At 45.3% G+C, this 23,520-nt stretch overlaps 1 protein-coding gene across 1 annotated transcript in view; it reads right to left on the minus strand.

The window, feature by feature from the left end:
- Positions 1 to 23,520, minus strand: part of astn1 (astrotactin 1) — a 1,971,124-nt gene that overhangs the window by 29,115 nt on the left and 1,918,489 nt on the right. The window contains exon 20 of the mRNA XM_048538653.2: positions 18,679 to 18,814. Within this exon, the coding sequence (XP_048394610.1) occupies positions 18,679 to 18,814 (136 nt within the window). The remainder of the gene's footprint in view (positions 1 to 18,678; positions 18,815 to 23,520) is intronic.

A 23,520-nucleotide genomic window follows, 5' to 3' on the forward strand; every position in this document is an offset into this window, starting at 1 on the left:
ACTGCTGACAGAAGAGGTGATATGGTGACCAGGAGCAGGTCCTCATCTCCTTTCTTTCCAACTGTGACCACTCAGAACATCACAGTTCTTATATCCTCCTGAGGGAGGTGAAACTCAGCATTGCCCAAGGATCAAACCTGGGATATTCCTGGTTTCACTAAAGCACTGGGGTGTGCTCTTATCAACTCAGGCTTTTCCATTGACTTCTCCTTTGTGAAAAGATTGAGAAGAACTTGCCACCGACTCAGCGTGTCAAAGTGACTTCTGAAATGCAGGGCTCCTGGTTTGTACTGTACCCTAATTGTAATTGGCGAGTCAGTGTAATGGCTGCCTCCCAAGATCTGATAAATGATGAGCTCTCAGGGCTGAAAAAAAAAATCATACCCTGATGCCAGATTACTGAAAAGGAGAGTCACAGCGTCTCTTGCATCAAGACAACATCAAAACTGCTGAAGACACCAATCTCGCTGTTTCGTTTTAACCTGGCTCAGGCTGCTGTGGTGCGAACGATTTTGCGAATTAAATACTTGCACATGGTTGCAGTTACAGATACTCAAGAGACAGCCAGTGATATGGGCCAGAAAACATCTGCAGGCACCATGACCATCAGCTCATTTGGCATGAAACCCATATTCAAAACATTACCCACTTGTGCACAACCACCTTCTATCTCGGTCATCCCCATCTGCTGCACATTATTCCAAATATAATATAGAACCCATGACCTCTTTCATGTTTTAGAAAGTATTAACTCTCTTGAAGCCAAATGATGGATACTGAATGCAATTCATTCAGGCAACGATCATAACAGGAAAAAAAACACCTTCGCATTGCTCCTGACATATTTGCTCTATCGTCCAGCTCCGGATGACTGCCTCTGTAGAGTTCTACTTCAAACCCAATTACTGCCATTCCTACGTAGGGCTTCTCTTCACCTCCCTGTACTGAGGTCTCTGATAGCCTCTAAGGATCCAGAATAGGCATCCTGCCCTCTCTCATGTATATGCTTCCATTCAGCATCATCATTTGCAAGGACAATATTCATTTGCACTGTCCTTCAATTTTACTGCTTTCAACCTGGTTGCAGTCTCAGATATCATGCTTGTTTGGTACTGGTGTAGCAATCCAGAGATTAAATCAGAGCTGAGTTGTGAAACTGCTAAATTTTACATCTTTGATGGTGAAATTGAGTTCAACAAATTTGCTAAGTTACAAACTAGCTCCACAAACTGACCATGAAGGTTCCAGAATTCTTGTGAATTCTAGCCCCACTGCTGGAGTAAAATCCCCTTCTGGTTTGGTATGTTTCAACCTTAACTCCTAGCCTCCAATCACAGGATTACTTCTGTCATTGATGGTATGGTGACACCAGAATTTTACTATTTGTCTTCCTCTGGCTGTGGTCAAACCAAGCTCTTTACAGATGTGAGAAAGCTATTCATTTGCTGCTGAAGGTGTACCACAGTATGACATGACTTGTAACCTAAAACACTGATCCTATGTTGCTGGAGATCGTTGAGAGCTTCACATATTTATTTGTCACTTAAATGCTAGAAGCAACACACACGTTGCAAAAGCTGAAGCTGAAACGTTTAGGCTGAGTAGCAATGTGTGGAGCAACACACGTGAGGAATAAGAGAATGGTCAAAGAAAGAGTAGGGCCGATCAGGGATAGCATAGGGAACTTGTGTGTGGAGCCTGAGGAGGTAGGGGAAGCCCTAAATGAGTTTTTTGCTTCTGTCTTTACGAAAGAAACGACCTGTGTAGTGAATGAAACCTTTGAAGAGCAGGTGTGCATGCTGGAATGGATAGAGATAGAGGAAGCTGATGTACTGAAAATTTTGTCAAACATTAAGATTGACAAGTCGCCAGGCCCGGATCAGATTTGTCCTCGGCTGCTTTGGGAAGCGAGAAATGCAATTGCTTCGCCACTTGCGAAGATCTTTGCATCCTCGCTCTCCACTGGAGTCGTACCTGAGGACTGGAGAGAGGCAAATGTAATTCCTCTCTTCAAGAAAGGAAATAGGGAAATCCCCGGCAATTATAGACCGGTAAGTCTCACGTCTGTCGTCTGCAAGGTGTTAGAAAGGATTCTGAGGGATAAGATTTATGACCATCTGGAAGAGCATGGCTTGATCAAATACAGTCAACACGGCTTTGTGAGGGGTAGGTCATGCCTTACAAACCTTATCGAGTTTTTTGAGGATGTGACTAGTAAGGTTGATGAGGGTCAAGCTGTGGATGTGGTGTATATGGACTTCAGTAAGGCATTTGATAAGGTTCCCCATGGAAGGCTCATTCAGAAGGTCAGGAGGAATGGGATACAGGGGAACTTAGCTGCTTGGATACAGAATTGGCTGGCCAACAGAAGACAGCGAGTGGTAGTAGAAGGAAAATATTCTGCCTGGAAGTCAGTGGTGAGTGGGGTTCCACAGGGCTCTGTCCTTGGGCCTCTACTGTTTGTAATTTTTATTAATGACTTGGACGAGGGAATTGAAGGATGGGTCAGCAAGTTTGCAGACGACACAAAGGTCGGAGGTGTCGTTGACAGTGTAGAGGGCTGTTGTAGGCTGCAGCGGGACATTGACAGGATGCAGAGATGGGCTGAGAGGTGGCAGATGGAGTTCAACCTGGATAAATGCGAGGTGATGCATTTTGGAAGGTCGAATTTGAAAGCTGAGTACAGGATTAAGGATAGGATTCTTGGCAGCGTGGAGGAACAGAGGGATCTTGGTGTGCAGATACATAGATCCCTTAAAATGGCCACCCAAGTGGACAGGGTTGTTAAGAAAGCATATGGTGTTTTGGCTTTCATTAACAGGGGGATTGAGTTTAAGAGTCGTGAGATCTTGTTGCAGCTCTATAAAACTTTGGTTAGACCGCACTTGGAATACTGCGTCCAGTTCTGGGCGCCCTATTATAGGAAAGATGTGGATGCTTTGGAGAGGGTTCAGAGGAGGTTTACCAGGATGCTGCCTGGACTGGAGGGCTTATCTTATGAAGAGAGGTTGACTGAGCTCGGTCTCTTTTCATTGGAGAAAAGGAGGAGGAGAGGGGACCTAATTGAGGTATACAAGATAATGAGAGGCATAGATAGAGTCGATAGCCAGAGACTATTTCCCAGGGCAGAAATGGCTAGCACGAGGGGTCATAGTTTTAAGCTGGTTGGTGGAAAGTATAGAGGGGATGTCAGAGGCAGGTTCTTTACGCAGAGAGTTGTGAGAGCATGGAATGCGTTGCCAGCAGCAGTTGTGGAAGCAAGGTCATTGGGGTCATTTAAGAGACTGCTGGACATGCATATGGTCACAGAAATTTGAGGGTGCATCCATGAGGATCAATGGTCGGCACAACATTGTGGGCTGAAGGGCCTGTTCTGTGCTGTACTGTTCTATGTTCTATGTTCTATGTTCTAACACCGGTCTAACTAGGAGCACCAAACAGCAAGTCTTACCAAGCTGCGTGCTCAATGAACTCCTCTCTCGTGTTGACACCAGACAGAAGCAAAGTCTGACCAGTGTCACCTCTGCTGTTTCAGACGCATTCTCAGCATGTCTTGGCTAGGCAAGGTCGCCATCCAGAGACCCTGGAGTGTGCCAATTCCATCAGCTCCACTCCAATGATGTCTAAAATGGCTCAGCCATATTCACTGAATGGATGAAGATCTAACGCTAAAACAACATGTGCATGGTGAACTGGCCACCTGCTGAGTATCACCTCTGTTACCTTTGCAAGTGACACAGGAAGATGATGGACAGTGATACTCATAACTCCAAGACAATTCATGACAGCTGTAACATCTGGAGGCTATTCAGCAGAAGTGAGGAGGAGCTAAAAGCAAAGATGACTGGGAAGAGGGCCCAGAGAAAACAGATGCCAGTGAATCTTGCAACATCAGAGCCCATTGTCTTCCTCTACAGTCAACGTGGCAGAGTTTGCCATATTAGAGTGGGGGTCCTGAGCTTTGAGGGTTTACTACATTGGTGTAAACCATTGTCTGCCCACTCAGTTGTGTCTTTATTTATCAAGTCTCCAGATAGTTTTAAATTTAATTATTTTAGTTTTTATCTCGATTTCTGGTAAACGTGAATCCAAATTAGTCATCATCTCTACCGCATGGCTTTAAGCTTCAACTGGGTCTCCAGCTAAAAGTGCAAGGCACAGAAAGGTCACTGTGAGACATTTTCTGACTGCCTCAACAATTCAAAGCCTCTTCACCCTCTCTCTACAAGGTGATGGAATCTCCACTATTGCCCTGAGTGAGCACAGCCACGGCAACATTCAAGACACCCAGCACCAATTAGAATGCAGCAACTGACAGTTTAGTGTTCTGCCACCAAACTTGAGAGCTTTCCCTCCATCAGTGGTTCAGTCAGGCTTCAGTACATACTAGCTACAGGATGAACTGTAGCAACTCACTAACATTACTTACCATTGTGTTGCCTTGCACATGCCCACTCCAAGATCCCGGTCATCAAGTGGAACAAATGAAGCAGCTTTATTACAGCACCGTCACTTCAAATTTCTACAGTGTAGCAGACACCATCCTAACTTGGATTTCATCAGATCAATATCAGAACTTATTGGCCACTAACACTGTGGGGTCACCATTACCTCATGGACTGCAGCAGCTCATTTTGAAGGCTCTCCACTACTTTTCCATGGCAACAAAAGGCTGGACACCATGACCTTGCCAAATGTCAAGACAAACAAATCAATCAGTTGGCCGACGAACATCAAGATGCTAACCCCGACTTTTAAAGCATCATTCCTCTTCAAAACACAGCTGACTTCAGCAGGTCAGACTTATTTTTACTTGAAAGAGATTAATATATCTACCACGTAATAATAATGGCTGCACTTCAAAGCAATCCCCGAGGTACAAAATCTCCACTGTTGTGTAGATGACTGCCAGCACTTCCTTCCTTATTGCAGCCATTTGTTACGTTTATCTTCCATCCAACCCATTCCATTAACTGATTCCTAGGGAGGCGAAGGCCTCGTGGTATTGTCGCTGGCCGGTTAATCCAGAGACACAGATAACATTCTGTGGACCTGAGTTTGAATTCCTGTCAAGGCAGATGGTGGAATTTAAATTAATTATTAGAAGAAACTGGAATTAAGAGTCTCATGCTGTCCATGAGTCCATTGCTGATCGTCGGAAAAACCCATCTGCTTCACCAATGTTCTTTAGGGAAGGAAATTGCCATCCTTACCTGGTCTGGCCTACATGTGACTCCAGACCCACAGCAATGTGGTTAACTCTTAACTACCCGCTGGGAAATTAGGGATGGGCAATAATGCCACCTAGCTCGGGACACCGTCATCCTGTGAATGAATGAATAAAGAAAAAAAATGCAGATCTTGAGAACATCTTAGCCACGCGTTCTGTCTGCAGGTGTTCCTCAGGGTAACGACCTCCGCCCAACCATCTTCTGCTGCTTCGAGAATGACTTTTTCTCCATCATTAGGTCTGAAGCAGGACCCTTGCTGATGACAGCATAATGTTGAGCACCATTTCGGCCTAATTTACCATCACCGAAACTCCCATTATAAACATCTTGGGGTTACCAGTAGCCAGAACTGAACTGAACTAGCCATATAAAAACTGCAGCTACAAGAGCAGGTCAGAAGTTATGAACCCCACAGCATGCAACTCACTTCCTGGTTCATGAAAGCCTGTTCACCATCTACAAGGCACAAGTTGGGAGTGTGATGGAATATTCTCCACTTGCCTGGATGGGTGAAGTTCCAGCAACACTCAAGAAGCTTGATGCTATCCAGGACAAAGCAGCCCACTTGATTAGCATCACATCCACAAGCATTCACTCGCTCCTTCAGCCATGCTCAGTAACAACAATGTGTATTTCTACAATTCACCTGAGCTTCAAATTGCAACACAAGCCTGTGACCATCACCAAATAGAAAGACAAGGTCTCAGATACAGAAGACAGGGAGTGGTAGTAGAAGGAAAATATTCTGCCTGGAAGTCAGTGGTGAGTGGTGTTCCACAGGGCTCTGTCCTTGGGCCTCTACTGTTTGTAATTTTTATTAATGACTTGGATGAGGGGATTGAAGGATGGGTCAGCAAGTTTGCAAAGGTCGGAGGTGTTGTTGACAGTATAGAGGGCTGTTGTAGGCTGCAGTGGGACATTGACAGGATGCAGAGATGGGCTGAGAGGTGGCAGATGGAGTTCAACCTGGATAAATGCGAGGTGATGCATTTTGGAAGGTCGAATTTGAAAGCTGAGTACAGGATTAAGGATAGGATTCTTGGCAGTGTGGAGGAACAGAGGGATCTTGGTGTGCAGATACATAGATCCCTTAAAATGGCCACCCAAGTGGACAGGGTTGTTAAGAAAGCATATGGTGTTTTGGCTTTCATTAACAGGGGGATTGAGTTTAAGAGTCGCGAGATCTTGTTGCAGCTCTATAAAACTTTGGTTAGACCGCACTTGGAATACTGCGTCCAGTTCTGGTCGCCCTATTATAGGAAAGATGTGGATGCTTTGGAGAGAATTCAGAGGAGGTTTACCAGGATGCTGCCTGGACTGGAGGGCTTATCTTATGAAGAGAGGTTGACTGAGCTCGGACTCTTTTCATTGGAGAAGAGGAGGAGGAGAGGGGACCGAATTGAGGTATACAAGATAATGAGAGGCATAGATAGAGTTGATAGCCAGAGACTATTTCCCAGGGCAGAAAAGGCTAGCATGAGGGGTCATAGTTTTAAGCTGGTTGGAGGAAAGTATAGAGGGGATGTCAGAGGCAGGTTCTTTACACAGAGAGTTGTGAGAACATGGAATGCGTTACCAGCAGCAGTTGTGGAAGCAAGGTCATTGGGGACATTTAAGAGACTGCTGGACATGCATATGGTCACAGAAATTTGAGGGTGCATACATGAGGATCAATGGTCGGCACAACATCGTGGGCTGAAGGGCCTGTTCTGTGCTGTACTGTTCTATGTTCTATGTTCTATACATGGGAACAGCACCACCTTCAAGTTTTCCTGCAAGTCACTCACCATCCTGACTTAGAAATATATCTCCATTCCTTCACTATTGTTTGGTCCAAATGCTGGAATTCCCTCCCCTTAACTGTGTTCTGAGCCTATCCACAAGACATGGACAGCAGCAATTCAGGAAGGCAGCTCCCCACCACCTTCTCAAAGGCAACTAGGGATGGTCAATAAATGATGTGCACAATCCATGAATGATTACAAAAAGGAAAGACCAGAATCGGAGATAACAAGGTGCAGAGCTGGATGAACACAGCAGGCCAATCAGCTTCAGAGGGGCAAGAAAGCTGACGTTTCATTCTGGACCCTTCTTCAGAAAAGGACCAGAATTCATCTGGCACTCTCATGAGCCAAGCACATCTCAATGTATTTACTGTGAAGTGCAGTCACTGTTGTCATATAGGAAGTGAAGAATGTAATTGGGTACGTCAGCATACACAAATATATTCTTGCTATCTCTATGCTTGCATAGAGGAATCTGGTAAGTTTTGTGTATAGTTGGGTACCTTTGTTATCATATTAGAGTCAAACTTCAGTTCTTATGTAAGTTCCTATGTACACCAGGAATGAAGTTATACTGAATACCTGGTCCCTGGAGATTACATGTGCCTCTGATTGGTCACACTGGGGATATTTTATGCAAAAATTCTCAATCCTGCAGTAATCTATAGTTTCACCTCAGCACACAACAATTGTTGAAAATGAATTCACCATTTCCAGCCAAACAAGGAACCGTAGTTGCTTTAGTTGAGTTACCTGCTTAGGGTCAATGCTAATCTGATTGTAAGAAGACAGATGAGGGTTATTGAAGTGTTGATATAGTTGAACTCAGAGGCATAACAGTTATACTATTTTTCCAAGTGTCTTAACTGTATTAAAATACAAAGTGAAGCTCCAGCTTGTTATTGTACCTTTAAATAAGTTTAATTTGCAAACTTTGAGGGAAAGGATGAGATCCATCAACTTAGGTTTACAGATTGCTATTATTTTAAACTCAATGCTAATCCATTTATAACAATCAGGTTAATCCTGTAGTAAAAATGACATTCATTGAAACAGGTACAGAACAGTGTCAGGGTGGGAAAGAATGAAACAGAACTTGAAATAAAGCAAAAATGATGAGGAGGTCATTTCCAAATTGGGCTTTTTAAAGCCTCTATGTCATAACAGGAAGGGGACATATGCACAGTTGTCTGACAGAGCAACATACATTGGCAGGAATCTTTAATTCAGTATGGATGTGAGATGAGACACACATTGGACTGCACATTTAGAGGTGATAAAGAAGAAGTGAGGCAAGTTGAGATCACAAGTGATGGTTTGAACAAAACTGAAAGGCTCAAGATAGGTGATAGCAGGATGATCATGGTTGAAAGTTATACATGAGTGAGGACCAAAGACCTGATACTGGCTTCCAAGAACAGCAGCATTCATGCCCAAGATGGATTTGGCCTCAGAGAGAATATTCTTTTGAGGGAAAAATAAAATGTACATCGCTCTGGAGGAGTTAAAAACATGACATAAAGGCTAAAGTATCGTGAAATGATCATATTGAAATGTTTAGCTCAGCTGGATGGCCAGACCACTGAAGTACTGTACTATTTTACAGTTAACCATATGACTCATTGTTTCGATGCTAATCTCATTAATAAATTAAAGCAACAAAATGATTAGGTCATCAGTCATTAGGATGCATTTATAACAATTATTGATCTGATTGACAAAGTGAAACACCAGCAGAGATTAAAACAGACTCCTTCACTGTGAGCAACACAGTTCTCCATTGGGAATTCAAATCAGATCTACTTAAATTGCAGAATAAACTTCAAAGTTATCATGACCTTCAGAGTTGATATGATTCCAATCTTCACAAAACCATGTTTGATGAGATCATTCACTGAAAACATCCCAAAGAATGTTACATAAGACAAGAAGGACATACAACTTTTCTGCCCCAACATGAAAGCATTTTAAGAAATGAGCAAACAGCAGCCTTGGTATCAGTGCTACCTTTTGTTTCAAACAAAGGGGGAGCCTTGACAGCAGTGTCACTTTCAAAGAGTGAGTCAATCTACTAAAATCACATTTAAACAACCAATAGGCTGGCTTTACGAGAGGGAATCTTGCTGCAAGATTCCAATGCAAGATTTTGCCAATGGGCCATCCTTTAAATTGAATTTTTTTAAAAATGGATTGACACAATCTGAATCACTTTTTAACAATCTTCTCAATCTGTCCCTTCCTAAAAGGAAAACATCTCACGGTAGGCACTATTTTTAAACCTGACCCTTATTCTACATCAATGGATGGGCCTGGGGTTTATTAAGACGAGAGTCCAGGAGCATAGCAACAGCAGTGAAGACTTTTGGCTCAGTATCGTCCTCGTCTGTTGGGAAAATGATGATTTTGTGGGCTCCAGGCGAGTGTTCAGATCTACTCTATGATGGGACATGGGGGGAGGGGGATTAACTTGGAAAAAGCAGGGAAAACAGATCTGTATTTATTTCTTTACTCTTTCAATGGGATGCATGTGTTGCTGCCAAATGCAGCATTTATTGTCTATCACTAATTGCCCTGGAATGGAACGGCTTGCTGGGCCTGTTTAGAGTTAATCATGGCTATGGGTCTGGAGTCACATGTCAGGAGGCCAAACAGGGTAAGCATGGCAGTTTTCCTTCCCTAAAGAACATCAGTAGACCAGAATTTAATTTTTAAAGAACAATGATAGTTATAATGTCACCATCACCAGTTGACATTATAATTCCAGATATTTATTCCAGGCATTATAATTCCACATAATTCCAGATTTATTCATGGGTTTTTAACCTCCACTTGCTGGCCCTGGTGGGATTTGAATGGGCATCAACTTGAGCCTCTGGCTTACTAGTTCAGTGACATTTGCACAACACCATCATCTACGCCAAATTTATAAAATGTCTTCCAAAAACCAGCAGCATAAAATACAGTGCTTCACATGAATATAGCTGATTTGAAAGTAAACTGAATGAAGGGAAGAAGGGAGCTATTTTGTGCAGAGCAAATACCTGTGATTTTCTGTTTCAGAGGTCACTGGGAATTTGTACTTAGGTGACATGCTTACCCTGAGCTATCAAAAAATGCACAGCTAAACTGATGGCTCACGAGGATTTCAGCGAATATTTAGCCTTAACGTAGGCAATGCAAGTATATTCTTTCATGTAAACATAGTGATGCATGCTTCTCATGTCCTCAGAACATCTCAAAGCATTCACTTTTAATTGTAAAACAAATCTGAAGTGTAATAATCACCGTTACTATGTAGGGAAACTTGGCAGCCACTTTGGAACCACATTAAGGTAAACCCAATAGGAAATGAAATCAATAACCAGTAAAGGAGTTTTTTGGAAACGTTGACTTGAGGGAGGAATGGCTCCCTGCTTTTCGTCAAATATCTAACTCTGAATTGGCAGATGCATCTCTGTTTAATGTGTCGGGGAAAACATGCAAAGATTTCTTCGTACTGCACTTGATAACATCAACTTGAATAGTAGGCCTTAATGCTGGAAAGATGTGTAAAGCCATGACATTTTGATTCACACTGACACTGCTATAAACCAAGCCAAGCTGACACTTATACTTAGTAAATGCAAAACTATCAAAGCCAACTGGGTGCGTGTTCATAGATAAATATTTGCAGGAGATTTCAATGAACATTAGGCAAATCTATTTCAATATAAACACTTGTCAAATGAATATTCCAAACTTAATATGCCCTACTTCTTGAGAAGGGGCTGCATGCCTGAGGTCTATGAAAATGGGGTAATGCGAGCTGGGTGACTGTAGATAACAAGGTGCGGAGCTGGATGAAAGCAGCAGGCCAAGAGCATCAGAGGGGCAGGGAGGCTGACGTTTCGGGCCTAGGCCCTTCTTCAGAAAATCTGATTGTAACCTGAAGCGAGGAAGGGAGATATCACCGTGACAGAAAATGTCGCGGTTGGGGGTGCAGAAAGAGAAATCGTGGGGAGGTAGACAGGATCGCCTGAGCGTGGAAGGAGCACTAGGATGACACAGGGCAGAGGAGAGAACTATGATGAGGAAGGAGGAGGAGGAGGAATGGGAAGCTCACAGCTGGGGAGCAATGGAGAGTTCACAGAGCCAAGAGATTGGTGGAGGAAGGAAAATAACTCAGGGGGAGTGGGGATTGGGGGGTTGGAGATAAATCACCAGAGAAGAGGAGAGCGATTTCAGGGAAAGAGACCAAAGGAAGCTGGAGAGTAGCAGGATAGCAATAAAGCAAATCAGGCGAGGAAAGGTATCACAGAGTAAGCGAGCATGGTTACTTTAGACCCATCAGGGCTGGCACATGTAGAAGGGGCTTTGGATCAGGACAGGGTTTCAGGACATGAGGGGGGTGACTCATATCAGAATAGTCAAGCAAGTTCGCTTGAGCAGGAGACGGGAAGCATTTCTGCTGTTTCTTGGCTCATCACAAACATGTGAGCCTCAGTTGTTCTTATCTCTCTTCTGAGATTCCCTGAAAAATCTGGCTTCCAGTCACGTTCAGATAGACTTAAAACCAAGGTCAAATTGTAAGCACAGAGCCTCACTGAGACCGACTCTCGACAGCAGGCGACTTTTGCGAACCCAAGCCGCCTCTGTAAAATTCACAAGTGGGTATGCTAGAAGTAGGAAATTTTAATCCCTCTCACCAGCTCTCAGGCTGTTTAAACGATGTCCAAAAGCAGCAGCTGAAACTCAATGACTTCTGAATGGGGTTGAAAAACAACGGGAAGCCTGCTTGCAATACAGAAATCGTTCAGTGGGTGCAATCGAGAGATGGAGAAGTAAAAAAAATTCCGTAGAGTGCTCAGAATAAGTGAATTCAAAAGGTTTGCACTGTGGGCAACATTTGTCCAAAGATTAAAGTGGTGGAGAACAATGCCATTTTAGGCAGAAACATTCAAAGATGCAAATTTTCTCAGCGTTGTTTTTGAAAAACAGAAATTATTCAATATTTATTTAGCTGACAGGAAGAGACACAAAGAGAGACTATATGATACTTGTGGAAAGATTTTAAAGGCTGCAATGTAGCAGAAATTAAAGTTTTGTGTGCAGCATTTAACACAATTGGTTACTATATGGAAATCTGGGATTTTGGCACCTAAGGGAATTCAGTACAGGGGAAGGAGGGACTACTTTTAATTCTTTTGATCTCCTGTTGTAGCTGGAGAACATTTTTCCTCTGCTTCTAAAGTAGAAAAATGCAACTCACTTTAATGAGACATTACAAAAATCCTAACTTAAACGAGGCAAACCAATTAATTAATGCAACAAAAGTAATACACTTTAATATTAAAGAATTGGCTTACTAATCAAATAAATCAATAATGTTAGAAATGGCAGGGCAGGTAGTTGTCTGCAACTGAGTCATGTTTTTAATTCATCTCCTTTGAGCAACCTACTGTCATATTTTCTTCTCCATCTCTCTGTTGTTTTCACTCCCTGAATGAATTTACTACTCTGATGCTGTGGAAAATAAAACGGAAAGCATCGGGAACTTGCTGTCAGCGTCTATCGCTCAAGGAACCTCAGCTCAGGGTTGTGGTAGATGCCCCAAGGCATCAGGGAATGGGGAAGAGTTACTCAAACACTTTGCTCCAAGAGACCTCTCACTTGGTGTTAGAGGAGCCTCGGCCCTCAGCTTAGACCAACAAGCACTGCAGCAGAGCGCTGACCAAAGCATCGATCACTTATGTTAACTCTACTCTCAACTATACCAGCACACTTTGGCTGGTCTCACACTTTTTTTTGAAAAAACCATCCATAAACTTGATATCACTGGTATCTTAGTTCACAGCAAGCCTCGTTCCCCTATCACCCCTTGTGTTGCTGCTGTGCATCAGTTCACGGTCAATAAAGATGGAATAGGAAAACCTAGTTCCACAGATACTTCAGCCTCACTTGCAAGTGACAGAGAAATTAAACAGAGAATGCTTGTTCAGCTCAACCAAGAAAAATAACAGCAAGACTTAGATCTGTATACCACCTTGTATGACCTACAGATGCCTCAATTTCTTTTTATAACATCAGCATGAAGCAAAGGCAACGTTTCAGACATATAAAACACTTCTATTTCATTATCCTGTAACTGCATCTGCTCCAATGGACTTCACCATCCACGCTCTTTCAGCAATCCCTACCCCAAGACGTCATAACTGCACACCAAAGATAGCAATTGGAGGCGTTGGTCAAAGAGATAGGATTTAAGGAAGGATAGTAAGAATTGCCAATGCTGGAGTCTGAGATAACATGGTGTGAAGCTGAAGGAACACAGCAGGCCAGGTAGCCTCAGAGGAGCAGGAAAGCTGACATTTCGGGTCGGGGACCCTTCTTCTGAAAAGGATTTAAGGAGTGTTTTAAAGGAGGTAACAGTCATGGAAGTCCACTGAAGTTAAGGAGGGAATTTCAAGTGTGTTAGGCTAAGACAGCTGAAGGCACGTCACAAATAATTTGGCTGATGGAAACCGGAGATGCACAGATGCCAGAGTTGAAGGAACATAGAGTTTTCAGAGGGTTGGAGGGCTGGAGGAAGTTATCGAGACAGGGAGGACTGAGAATGTGGATGCAGGTTTTAACTTCAAGGCATTGCCAGAATAAAAACAGAGTAAGCGAGCATGGTTACTTTAGACCCATCAGAGCTGGCACATGTAGAAGGGGCTTTGGATCAGGACAGGGTTTCAGGACATGAGGGGGGTGACTCATATCAGAATAGTCAAGCAAGTTCGCTTGAGCAGGAGACGGGAAGCATTTCTGCTGTTTCTTGGCTCATCACAAACATGTGAGCCTCAGTTGTTCTTATCTCTCTTCTGAGATTCCCTGAAAAATCTGGCTTCCAGTCATGTTCAGATAGACTTAAAACCAAGGTCAAATTGTAAGCACAGTTTACTGTGGATCGAAGAACACCGAGTTGACAAGTCAATGGCATTTGGTGCATGTGGCAACAGAGGTTTGGATTAGTTCAACTTTCTGGAAGATGCAAAGTCGTCAGGAGAGCATTGGAATAGTTGAGTCTGAAGGCAACAGACATGTGGATGCAGCAATAGATGGACTGATTTAGAAGGTGATTTTACCGAGGAGAAAATAAGGCAATGCTTGTGGTGGAGAGCATGTGGGATCAGAGGCTCAGTTTACAGTCAAATGAGACTGAAAAAATACCTGCTCGGTCAGTATTGACCAGTCCCTTCATTTCCATTGACTTCATTGTATATTCATCACACCAATCTTAATGGGCTCAATCTAATGCATTTTTCTTTGGCTAAGACCGATCTGCATCACGGCTTTTGGGGGAATTTTTGCTGCCAGGTCCAGTGAGACTTGTCACTACACAGCCCAACCTCTCTTCATTAATGACTCACCCCTCCGTGATGGTGTCCTCGGGCTTGATTCGAGCCCCATTTTACTTTGCGCTTTCAATGGGCATCCACCAAATGGGCAACCTCTGTGGCGCCCATACCATTGATATAAAAAAAAACTTGCTTTGCATCTTGGGTAGGCACTGGCATTCTACAGCTATACTGCCCACTGACAAACAGAATCTGAAGAGTTTGAAGAGGATAAACACGGTACTATGGGTCACCAACAGGGATCTGGAGGTCTCGATAGAAATAATGATGTGAATGAGGGGTGTCCTCTTCCTGGTAGAGGCAGCCAGCCTGGTCCCATGTCAGTGCCACCTCAACAATCCACAGGAATGGCCAGCAATGACCGTCTCCACCAGGGTAAGCATGCTCCCATTACTGTGTCTGTGTGTCTGTGTGTGTGACCTCACACGCTCGCTCTACCTCTGGTACTGTACCCACCTCCCGGCAAGTCTCTTGCTCTTCTATTCTCACTGCTGGCTGCAAAGTATTGCCTCACTTGGCTCTAAACCTATGGACCCTTTCAGCAGCAACTCCGCAAGGTCTTTGTGCTGTCTCCCCACTCCCTCAGAACACCTCACCACCTTGACCACTGCACCACCGCACCCACCCCCACTGGCACTAACGTGCACCACCCACTTTCACCACACCCAATGTCTCCCCTTCCCGGAGAGGGCAGGAGCGGAGGGGAGCCTAACATGAGGCTCCTCTTTGGTAGAACCACTCCTGAGGGGACACTGAGGTACCCATGTCCTACTAACTGACTAAATACCACTCTTCACTCCACTGCAACTCTCTCAGTAACCTCGTGACCCTCAACGGGCATCAGTCCTAGCTGTTGGTCCTAATACCATCTCTCCACCCTGGCCAGCAGAATCTCTACTAACTCTGTGGTGAAAGGACCTGCTCTGTCAGAAGCTATTTCCTCTGAGGACAAGAGCAGCGATGCCACGGTGGGAGTGACCGCAAAGCTGCACCCTGTGCCCCACCGCCGGCCCCGACACCGACACCTTGGTGGGAATGCTAGGCTTTCAAGAATGTGGCAGTGCAGCCTGGTGAGCCCCTCCCCATGCCAGTTCTGCAGCTGGCTGAGGGGGCAAACATCCCAGGCTGCTGGCACTTGGAGGGCTGCCAGATATCAGGTACCAACTCAGACTTGGGCAGGAGGGGACCCTGTGGTGTCCTCCATAAATAGGATGGTGACACACAGGGTGAGTCAGGGTCCCCTGGAGATACGCTGACACCACTGCACTCCGTCAGCCCAGCCACTGGCCCTTAGGATGGAAATTGTGTGAACAGGAAATGGGAGGAAAACCTGGTGAGAATTCCAAGTGCCTCTTCAGCACAAAGAGACAGGGCAGTGCCAGGAGGCTTGCAGCTGGAGGAGGAACCGCATACTGGCTCTTCAGAAGTCTCCATTCCAAGGGTGGCTGGGCCCTCCAGCTCCACACGAGCTACTTCTCTTTGAGCTTTGGGAATTCAGGCTGGGAAGGGCTCAGCAGGAAGACCCTCAGCACATCTGGGCTGGGGAGGGGGATGCCCTACCAAAGCTTCATGGCCCATCGGCTCCGCTGCCGAGCCAGGTCCGTCCATCCCAGCTGTGCAATCAGAAACAACACTGAGGTAGTGGGAGGGAGAGACAGAAATAATCGCCTACTTATAGCACGTTGACGGCACTGGTGAGAACCTGCTGTGCACAAACTCTTCCATTTGTATAAACACCATTGTTTTGCCACCACATCAATTTGTTTGGGGGCTCTGAATAGAACTGTGCCAACATGATGCCTAGCTCTGTGTCCAAACAGGCTGTACTGTGGATAGATGCCTATGTTGAGAACCCTCTGTAGCATCTGAACAAGGCACATCTGGGCAGTGGGCGCTGTTGGCAGCATTGTCCCCCGCCTGAAATCATCCCTATTCCTTCCTCGGCCTCTGCGCTGGTGTGAATAAGGTAGTCAGCGCTGTGTGGAGCAGGGACGGGTGCCAGCTCATAGGGAGCAAGAGCATTGGGACGGCCAGGGATTTGCAACACTGCAGGTCCGGGTCTGGTATAGGGAATCAGTCTGCGTTCCCTTGACAGGGTATCAAATTGCTGGGTACTACAGCCCTCACCCTCTTCTGGAGTGGTAACAGTCATCTTCTTCCCCATGGTATACTTTTACTTGCCAGCACGATGGAAGGTGGCGGGCAACACTCCTTGGCCAGTGACTTCCAGCTGTGCCTCTCCACATCAGCGAGGCCCCCAGTCTCTGGAACTCCGTTCCTTGTAGTCCTTCCTGTGAAGCCTAGAGGCACCGAGTGCTAAGACAGCAAGCAAGCAAGCAGCTCTGAGATATAGCCTATTCCAATCCCTGGGTGGGATGCTCATTGGCAGGTCAGTGCCACCTCGATGGGCCAAGTGGCATGCTTCTGCACTGCAGGCATTCTATGATTCAATGATCGCGGGTGTCTGCAAAGCGCCATTCAATGCTGGTTGCTGATGTGCTCTGCAATGCAGGTCTGTACTTCCTGGAACAGCCTGGACACAGAAGGGAGAGGCATCGTGGTGAACCCCCGGCGTTGGCCCTCGTCACATGCCAATGTCTCTTGACAACAGGGCATGAAACTGGTGCCCACCGACCGGGTCCTGTGATGAAGTTTGGCGCTAAGCATCATGGAGGCCCCTCCCAGCCAGCAGCGAGCTGAAGTCACCAGGTACCTACTCTGGTGGCTCCAACCAGAATTCTCAATATCCAGCAATCTCAGCACCTCTGGGGAAGATGGGGAGCTGCATATTGATGAGGTGAACTGTGGCCTTCATCAGGTTTCTAACAAGCTACAAATCCATAAATTGGCAACCCGCCATTGCCAAACTCGTCTCGCTCCTTGTCGAAGATGGTGAGAGATGCTCTCAGCATTAACTTGGGATTCATTGGGCTCCACCTCCAATCCTGCCACACACTTCACTGCAGCCCACATTTCTCAAACCCCGACAGACTTCGCCCGCGGCTAATAATGGAAAACCACACTGGTGTGAGACTTCAGCCACACAAGGGCGACGCAGGGTAGGTTTCCTTCCATCAATGTCCTCAGGGACCTAATTGTGTCTTTACAAAAGAAAAATCAGCACCTTAAAGATCACCTTCCCTGATGACATTTTATTTTGTTTTTAATGACCAGGCTTTTAAGGAAAAAGAACCCAAAGTTACACTTTTCGTTTTAGAATTTCCAAAGTGACGTTCATTGCAGTTGAAGCGGGTTTAAGCATTGGAAGCGTCTCTGGAATAAACTATGATGACGTGGTCATTGCAGACACCATCTCCAGTGTCTCCACTACATAACTATGAGGTGTGGTTATTATCCTTGTGAACATTGCGTGCATCAATCAGGATCCCAGTTTTCCAGGTTAGTCTAAACGGTAGAATCTGACTGAACCTGGAATGAAGCAACCTTGCTACACTTGCATGTCTTTCATATCTTACAACTGTATTCCATCGGCAAATTTGGGCACGAGCCCTCATTTAGTAGCAACACCCGCTTGTTGAGACCATCAAACTTATTCCACATTAAAAAGGTCAAACAACCAACAGTTTGAGGAAGACTATCGTTCCTTTCTTAAAAAAAATATTCAATCTCAGGATGTTGGTCAAGCTGGCCAGGCCAGCATTTACTGCTACACACCCAGAGGGCAGTTAAGAGTCAGATTGCAGTGGGTCTGGAGTCACATGTAGGTCAGACCAATCAAGGATGGCATTTTCTTTCCCTAAGGGACACGAGCGAGCTGGATAGATTTTCATCGACAAATGACAACATTAACAATGGTAATCATTAAACTTCAAATTCCAGATTATTTTTTAATTGAACTCAAATTCCATCATCTGCCATGCTGGGATTTGAAACTGGGTCCCCAGAGCACGACCTGGTATACCACTACACCATTTGCATGAGCAGGATATGAATTCCAAATGAACATCCACTCTCTCTTGTTTTCTAAAGGAGCAACATGTAGCACTGTTTCCTGCGCTCAGAGTGCTCCCGCAAAAACACGGCCTTGCTAGAATGTGATCAGAGATAATGGGAACTGCAGATGCTGGAGAATCCGGGATAACAAAGTGTGGAGCTGAATGTACACAGCAGGCCAAGCAGCATCTTAGGAGCACATCATTTTTCTGAAGAAGGGTCAAGGCCTGAAATGTCATCTTTTGTGCTCCTAAGATGCTGCTTGGCCTGCTGTGTTCATCCAGCTCCACACTTTGTTGCCTTGCTAGAAAATGCCGAGAATTTACTTACATATATGTAGTATCAGGCTCCAGGCATCTGACGATCAAAGATATTGAGTTTGAAACTTTGTCTGGAACTTTTCCCAACATCACACAGGGAGTCTTGGATCCAGAGGCAATGTCATCCACAAAGCTCAACACTGATTCTGCGGAGAGAGGAACAGTGAAGAATAAAAGGAGCTCCGTTTGAGTAATTTTTTTTATTGATTCACAGGATGAGAGCATCACTGGCTAGGCAGTATTTATTGCCCATCCATTATTGCCAGAGGGCAGTGAGGAGTCTACCACATTGCTGTGGGTCTGGAGTCACTTGTAGGCCAGAGCAGGTAAGGTCAGCAGTTTCCTTCCCTAAAGAACATTAGTGAACCAGATGGGTTTTTCCTGACAATCAAATAGACAGGTGGAGAGAAGATGGACAGGCTAAGGAGGCGGGGATGAAGCTATTAGGGGTGAGTGTAGGTAGCCGGGGGGTTGAGGGTCGGGCAGTGAGGTGGGAAGACTGGATAGGTCGGAGAGAAGACAGACAGGTCAAGATGGCAGGGATGGGGCGGGCAGACTTGGGATGAGTTCGGGGTGGGGAGATTTTGAAGCTCGTAAAGTCCACATTGAGACTACATTGAGGTTGTAGGGTACTCTCCACCTATCTGCTCCACTATCCCCGCCTTCCTCTCTCTATTTATTTCAGAGCGGCCTTCCCCTCCCCCATTTCTGAAGAAGGGTCCAGAATCGAAACGTCAGCTTTCCTGCTCCTCTGATGCTGCCTGGCCTGCTGTGTTCACCCAGCTCTACATCTTGTTATCACCTCCCCATAATGTAATGAGTTCACAGTTCACAAAGCTGAATGTATTATCCACCATGTAACTGCAGGCCGAATGATATCAATCATCACCACTCGGGTAAATATCCTTTTCTGAAGATTATGTTGACAGGATATTGCTGGGGTTGGAGGGTTTGAGCTACAGGGAGAAGTGGGGACTATTTTCCCTGGAGCATTGGAGGCTGAGGGGTGACCTTAATAAAATCATGAGGGACATGGATAGGGTGAATAGACAGGTCTTTTCTTTCCAGGCCAGGGGAGTCCAAAACTAGAGGGCAGAGTTTTGAGATGAGAGGCAAAGATTTAAAAAGAACCCAAGAGGCAACTTTTTCACAGCGGGTGGTGCGTGTATGGAATGAGCTGCCAGAGGAAGTGGTGGACGCTGGTACAATTACAACATTTAAAAGTAATCTGGGTGGGTCTATGAGTAGGAAGGGTTGAGAGGGATATGGGCCAAATGCTGGCAAATGGGTTTAGGTCAGAAATCGATGTCTGATCGGCACAGATGAGTTGGACCAGTGTTTCCGCACTGTATGACTCTATGAATGAGAACAAATGAATGAAAAGCAGGCCAGAACCTGAGCAGATTACTTGTGAACCAATCCTCCCATTTAAGAGAGACCCTAAGTAGCAGAAGTATAATTTAAAGCAGGGGTAAAACCTGTTTGAGTTTAGTGACACATGCAGTCAACTGCTCAAAAGAAAAATGTGAGATTAATCATTAATTGACTCTTCGTTGCACCTTAAAACCATTTAAGGCCTTGCTGGCAAGCTTCCAGAAGAAATTTGTGCCATTTTCCACTGACAGACACCAACGTGGCAAGGCACTGAGATATAAAAGTGCCACCATCATCTCACATCAACAAGTCCCATACCAGCCCTTTTCCCCGCACCGTATTCTGATTGGGAAAACCACAAAATTCATCAAACCTGTCACTATCTGCTTGCAGAAGAACTGCTGAATGATAGGGAATGAAACCAGGGCAGGCAGACAACGATGCAGAGGTTTACACAGGCCATTCAGCCCGAATTGCCCCAGACTGGACTTGATGCTTCTCCAGAGCTTCCTCCTTGTCTCGCTGCATCTGAATCTCAGGACGTGACGGTCAAAGACCTGTCCAGACAGCCTGACTCAAAACCTCGCTTGGCTTGTAATTTCTACCTTCATTGCAGTGGCTGCCCAACCTAATTTTGGTTTTCAGTTTGGTGAACTGGTTTGGCGCACAACTGTTGAAAGGTAGACTGGTAGCAGCGAACCACCCCAGTGGCTGGGAGGAAGACAATACAGCTGGGGCGGTGACTGATATCTGGGGTGGTCAGCCCCTGACCTGAGCGCTGCGAGCCTTCGAGAGCCCTGGGCCCTGGCTGTCAGGCACTGATGTAATACCTGGTCCTGTGCCCTGGATGCTGCCAATACTATGCCCAGATATAAGAGATCAGTGTCTCATAAACTCTTGGCATGTACACTGTCCGCCAACCTGCGTACCATTAACCCAGTCAGGTACCTTCCCCTTAAAACAAGAGATTCCTTTCCAGACTCTCAGAACTGTCGAGTGCCACCCAGCGCCATGTTGAGTTTGCTGATCTGAATTATACTGGCACTGAGGACCTTCAATGGGTCGCCCTACATTTTATCAGGGAAGGGCATGGCCAACTGGGTTGTCTGCGCTATGTTGCTCTTCAGAGACCTCTGGTGGCTGCTTTCCTTCTCGAAATCTGAGGCTGAGCAGATGTGTGGACATGTGTCGTCATTCCCTTTGTCACTGCTGTGTGGAAATCCCTCACTAGACTTGGAGTATCTTTACTGCAGGGACGGCAGCAGTTCCAGAAACCTGGGTCATCACCATCCTAAGGGCTGTCGGGGATGAAGAGAAGCCCCCATGATTTTGCTACATTGCAATAAGAGAGGCAGCATTAATTTCGTGACATCAGACCCTGCTGGTCCAGTTTGGGGGGGCTCAATTGTCACTTTAGCAGGATGAGCGATCATCCGTGCCCGAGTTATTCACAGTATTTGTAATACCTGACCCAGTAGTGAGCAAGCTATTTGCTATTTTGCTTCCACATGTGCTGTTGATGAGAAAAATACGTATGGGCACCACACAGAACAATGGTGTTTCACACACTGTCAGTTCCCTTTGATGTAACACTAGACTATTGTATTGCTTGGTTGGCTTCCATTGGGACGTCAATGAGGGGGCGAGAGATTGACCATAATCTTTGCCATCCCTGCACACACCCCTCCCATCTGAAAACAATAACACATCAATAGCACTCCAATAGTCAATGCAGGGTTACCCTTAATCTTCAGGATTTCCATATTTGACATTTTCATATGAACGGACCAGCAGCAGCTGCACATCATCTGCTAAGAATCTTTGTTGCCTTATTGTTTTGAAACAAAGACACATTTATTCAACAGTTAGTACTGCAGTAACTTGAAAAGCTGCAGGGCCGGGAGGTCAATTCAAGACAGCTGACAATTGTTTTCTCCTGGTCGGTCCCTCTCAGGTGGTTCTTGGAAATTTGAACAAAGCTGCCACCTACAGGCAAGATGCTGCAGCTCAGCAGAAAGATCCATGATCTCTCCTTGTCTCTTTCTCAACTGTCCAGCTTTTTATCCCACCTACTTGCATTTGTGTGTTTGCCTATTTCACTCAGTCTCTCTGAATCATTTCTCTTTCTCCTGTTCCAACCTAGATCCTTTCACGTTTTCTGTTTGAAATTCATCTGTCTCTCTCTGGCATCCATCTCAATTCATTCAGACACGTGTTCCCCTCTCATTCGAACCATCTCTCGTAGTCCTCCATTTGATTCTTTTGTCTTTTCTTCCCACTGCATTCATTCACCATCCATCCGTTCATTCTTTCCCAAAACTATCACACCACATAACTTCTCTCCCTCCTGTTCTCACAACTCTCGGCCTTGATCCTATGTTTTAGTATTGTCTATATGCTCTCTCTGTCACTCTCTGTTACATCTCTGCTTTGTTATTCTCTCCCTTTCACTGTTGTCATAGTCTTCCCCACCTTTCCATCTTCCTTTCCTGTGGTCACCATCTCCTAGTAGTACATCCTGGTGAGTACTATGCCCCTCGGAGAGTACTGTTCCCCAGTGAGTCCTGTACCCCGGTGCCTTTGTACAAAGAGCAAGTGTCAATTTTCATGATTGAAATCCAGGAGATAAATGGTGAATGAGTGATGTAAAAGAAAACTTTACATTCAGTATTTCTCAGACGACTCAAGTTTTGAAGGATCGATGAAAATGGATTAAACTCAAGCAGACCAAAGACTGTAAGATACAGGAGCAGAATTAGGACAATCAGCCCATTATTTCTGCTCCATTCTATCATGCCCAATATGTTTCCCAAGCGCATTCTCCTGCCTTATCCCTATAGCCTTTGATCCTCTTACTAATGAAGAGCCTATACATCTCTGTCGTGAATGCACTCAATGACATGGCCTCCACTGTCTTCTGTGACATTAGTTCCCCAGATTTACCACTCTTTGGCTGAAGAAATTCCTCTTTATCACAGTTCTAAAGGGTAATGCCATTATTTTAATGCTGTGCCCTTGGGTCCTAGCGTCTTCCACTAGTGGAAACATCTTCCTCACATCCACTCTGTCCAGGGCTCTCAGTATCCTGTAAGCTTCAATGAGATCCCTCAACCTGCTAAACTCTAGCAAGTACAGACCCAGAATCCTCAACTATTCCTCATAAGACAAGCTCTTCATCCCCAGGATCATTCTTGTAAACCTCTTCTAGACATCTCTCCTATGCCAGCACATCCTTCTGAAGGTATGGAGCAAAACCTGCTCACAGTAGCCCATATGGGGTCTGAGCAGAGTCTTGTACAGCTTCTGCAGTGCGTCTCTGCTCATCTCACCCTCTTGAAATAAATGCTAACATTGTATTGACCTTCCTAAATGCCAACTGAACCTGCAGGTTAACCTTAAGAGAATCCTGCACTAGGACATCAAAGTCCCTTTGTGCTTCAGATTTCTGAAGCTTCTCCCCATTTAGAAAACAGTCTAT

This window comes from Stegostoma tigrinum, chromosome 8, assembly GCF_030684315.1.
Source record: "Stegostoma tigrinum isolate sSteTig4 chromosome 8, sSteTig4.hap1, whole genome shotgun sequence".
NCBI classification, from domain to species: domain Eukaryota; kingdom Metazoa; phylum Chordata; class Chondrichthyes; order Orectolobiformes; family Stegostomatidae; genus Stegostoma; species Stegostoma tigrinum.